The 3,796-nt window shown below is 33.7% G+C and overlaps 1 protein-coding gene across 2 annotated transcripts; it reads right to left on the bottom strand.

Annotated features, from left to right (window-relative positions):
- Positions 1 to 269: 269 nt before the first annotated feature.
- On the bottom strand, positions 270 to 2,594 carry LOC145120581 (PWWP domain-containing protein 5-like). Of its 2 annotated transcripts, none has more exons than XM_079056388.1 (2): positions 2,490 to 2,594; positions 270 to 2,307 (listed from the first exon to the last, which is right to left on the bottom strand). In XM_079056388.1, the coding sequence occupies exons 1-2, from the start codon at positions 2,590 to 2,592 to the stop codon at positions 509 to 511; spliced, it is 1,902 nt and encodes a 633-aa protein (XP_078912514.1). In that variant the 5' UTR covers positions 2,593 to 2,594; the 3' UTR covers positions 270 to 508. The 2 variants fall into 2 exon arrangements, with proteins under 2 accessions (XP_078912514.1, XP_078912513.1); XM_079056387.1 differs by having other exon boundaries at positions 270 to 2,373.
- Positions 2,595 to 3,796: the final 1,202 nt, after the last annotated feature.

Genomic DNA, 3,796 nt, shown 5'->3' on the forward strand with positions numbered 1-3,796 from the left:
AATGACACGACAAATCCTAATTCTCTATTTTTATTTGACACCAAAATTAAACGGATACAAAATGTGAACCAGCATATTTCGTAAATGATAAAACCAATGAAACTTAATTAATGAAATTTCGGTTTTTCCAAACCGGTTTCAATTCGATCCATAAGTGTTTTATAGGATGGATCGGATATAATGAAATCAATTAAAACAATAATGAATTCATCATTCCATGGAATTCAATTTTCAATCAAGTCAGCAATCAAACCCACCTCCAAAATCAGTCAACAGGAATAAGCGATTTCATTCAATCATTTTCTAAAAACGAAACATATTGATAAAATTTAATACCTCATACCAATCCTAAGGTGTAATAATCCATATCCATACTACCAAATACAAAATCCAACAGGAAGATATTACTTTTTACTTAAAAAATTACACTACTTCATAACCTCTCTTGTTAAAACCTTCAGGCTACCTAATTATATATACCTAAAAGTACATTATATTACCTTAATCATCAAACATTCTTTTTCTTTCCCTTTCTTGTATAAATTTTCCTTGGTGTTGGTGAATAATCAAGTCTGTAACTAATAAGAGAAGGTCCAAAAATACCAAACTTTCCAGCACTACTAAAAGCAGCTTCTGCATTTGTTTTTTCCTCAAACACAACTTTAGCACAACTACTCTTCTTCAACACTTCAGTCTCTGATTCCATCAAACTCCCATACACCCTAAATATCTCATTCAGATTTGTCACCGATGGAATGGAATCCAAATTTGTAAACTTTAGAATCAGTGCAGCAAACTTCTCTTTGTTTGTAGTTTTCAGACTCGAATCACTTATCTCAGATTTGGTTGACACATCATCAGACTTTGTTGACTCCTGAGTTTGGTCAACACGCTTCTCATCAATAGAATTGGAATTGGAATTGGAATTGGAATCCTTTGGTACCTGGGACTGGAATTGGGATTCCGATTCCGATTCAGATTCCTTCTTGGGAATGGGAATCAAAGGCGACAATGATAGTTTTTTAGCAATTCTACAGATGCTGTCACCAACCCCAAAGAGTCTTTTTGGTGTTGGAATCGGAATTGGAATTGATGGCTTTCTATCTGCAATTCCATTCCGACTTTTGTTGCCACCATCTTTTGTCAGTTTCTTTTTTGGGATCATATCAGTATCACCATTACCATTACGCATGTGTTTGTGTTTGTGTTTCTGTGAATTCACACTATCAGAACCATTTAACTTTCTTTTTTTAGAAACTTTCTCTTCACTTACAGAAGCTGGTTTTTGTTTTTCATCTTTAACAATCTTCTTATCTTTCAACTTCCTTTTTTTAGATGAAACCTTTTCATCTGAAGAAGATGGTTTTGCAATTATAGGAATCTCAGAACACTTCTCTTCTAATTTCTCATCTAATCCATCTAAAAAATAGCGTGTAGAAAATTGATGATACCCTTTCCAACGATAGTATGAGAATAACTGAGTATTAAGTGACAAAACCTGTAATTTGTTGAATCCATCGAACTGTTCTCTAGCTAAATCTTGCACAGATTGAACAACATTAGCAGGTTTGAAAGTGGCAACAGTAGAAAAGCGATCACCACCATCGATTCTACTATCTTCTTTCTTAATTCCAGCATTAACAAATGTTTGGGATTTGATTTTATCATGTACCTCTTTGGACAAGCAAGAACAGGATAATCCAAACTCGATTCGCCTCAAAGCTTCATCCAAAGCACAATCAACAGCATGAAAAAACTTTGTGCTATTACTTTGTTTCTCCATTTTTGAGAAATTCTTCCTATATGGCTTGATTTTTGACTTCTCATTCCAAGCAAAACTTTGGTCACCAAAATATGCTATGAGAAACCCTTTTTTGTTTGAGTATTTCCTTGCCACATCTGTTGAAGAAGATGGATCAAATATCTGTCCAGGCCACCATGGATAGTTCCTTACCTTTGCCCAAACCAGATCGGAGACCTTATACTCACCTTCCTTTTCGTCATGATTAACTTCTTCTTCTTCTTCCTTTTCCTTTTCCTCGTGATTAACTTCTTTTTCTTCCTTTTCCTCATGATTAACTTCTTCTTCTTCCTTTTCATCTACAGTTTTCTCAACATTCTCTCTTTCATCTCGAGAAACCCTAGCATCATTAACCGAATCATGAGCAACAGTACCACCTCCATCATGATCAGAAGACGGTTTCGTCGTTAGGGTTCCAGTATTCGATTCTAACAATTCATCCCCAACCCCAACCGCAACGTTAACCTCGTTACTTAACGCGGCATCACTGTTACTCGGAAGTTCAGCTGAAACAACAGCATCGGAACTCGATTCAATGGTATCAAGGTTCGTAGACATTAATTGACAATAACCTAAAAATCATAAAATGAACGATAAATCTAAAATGAACTTATCAAAGAATCAATCATAAGAAAAAGCTAGCAAGTAGTGTGTGTCAATAGCTGATAATAGTTGCGATTAAGCATACCTGGTGTGAATCGACGCGCGAAAATCTTCGTTGACAGAGCGAGAGAGAACAGAGGGGTAGGGCTGCATCCACATTCAACAGTGGAGACTTTTGGACATGGCATTTAAATCAAAAATATTTTCGGACAAAATTAAATAGTGCATTTGAGTAACTATTTTTATTTTTATTTTAAGTATACCGTTGGTTAATATTCAAAGTGTTATTTAAACAGCTTCGTAAATAAAATTTTTTATTGATATCTCGTAATAAACTAATAATTAATCAAATATGTTTGAAATTTTTTATTGAGAAATAACAGATTAATACAATATTATGACAACTTATTTAAAAAACGTTTATGAGCTTTTGTGCATGATGGGTATTAAAAATTTAAAAGCATATTAATAAATTTGCAACAAGTTAAAGCTAAGACATAGTTGTAAAGATGCAAAGAAAACTCTTTTTCCCAAAACAATGTTTACGTGATTTAGAAAGTGGGTTGAAACTAGTGTTATTTGATTTTATTAAAGGGAAAATGATGCAGAAGCTCTATTATGTATTTCGATTTTATTCTTTCGGTTCTTAAAGTTTATTTTCGTATCTTTTAAGTTTTAAGCTAACAAAATGGTTTTTGTCGGCTCGATTTGGTCACTTTTGACAAAATGAAGGGGAAGTCCGGTTATCCCTTTGATACATACAGTGGCGGAGCTACCCTTTGGTAAGTGGGGTGTATGCACTTCAGGTTGGCTCACCTTATATATATATATATATATATATATATATATATATATATATATATATATATATATATATATATATATATATATATATATATATTCTATTTTATACTCATATATCTTCAATGTCCCCACTTAATAAAAGAGTGTCACCTCTTATTCTTTCTTCTATACCATAAAAAACAAATTTCTTCTTTTTTTAAGATATCCTAACTACCTGCTTCCACAACTACCGACTTGCACACCAAGAAAGGTAGCTTGAGACACAATCGGCCAGTCGTCGGAAGTCGCTCGCATCGGCCGGAAACGATATAGTGGACCCCGGATAACTTTCAGTCTGGATTCGCCACTGGACATATAGACATTGACTTTAATTTTGGTTCATAGTCATTGATTTTCTATATTTATATTAATTATTTTTCACTTTAGAAATAAAAAATAAAAAATATATGTGTAACATCCCGAAATGAGGTACAATTATCATTCTTGAATCTTTCCTTTTTATGTCAAAATCAGTCCCTTAATATTATAGGTTGGCAAGTCAGTACGCGCAGCGTACTCATGCACCATGCAAATCGTGGAGGTCACCTA

The sequence above is a fragment of the Lactuca virosa genome, chromosome 6 (assembly GCF_052849685.1).
Source record: "Lactuca virosa cultivar CGN04683 chromosome 6, Lactuca_virosa_CGN04683_v6, whole genome shotgun sequence".
NCBI classification, from domain to species: Eukaryota; Viridiplantae; Streptophyta; class Magnoliopsida; order Asterales; family Asteraceae; genus Lactuca; species Lactuca virosa.

Coding starts and splice junctions, on each gene's coding strand:
- LOC145120581 (XM_079056387.1), bottom strand. CDS start 2,592: ATGCCATGTCCAAAAGTCTCCACTGTTGAATGTGGATGCAGCCCTACC. Junction 2,374..2,489: donor CGCGCGTCGATTCACACCAG/GTATGCTTAATC, acceptor TATGATTTTTAG/GTTATTGTCAATTAATGTCT.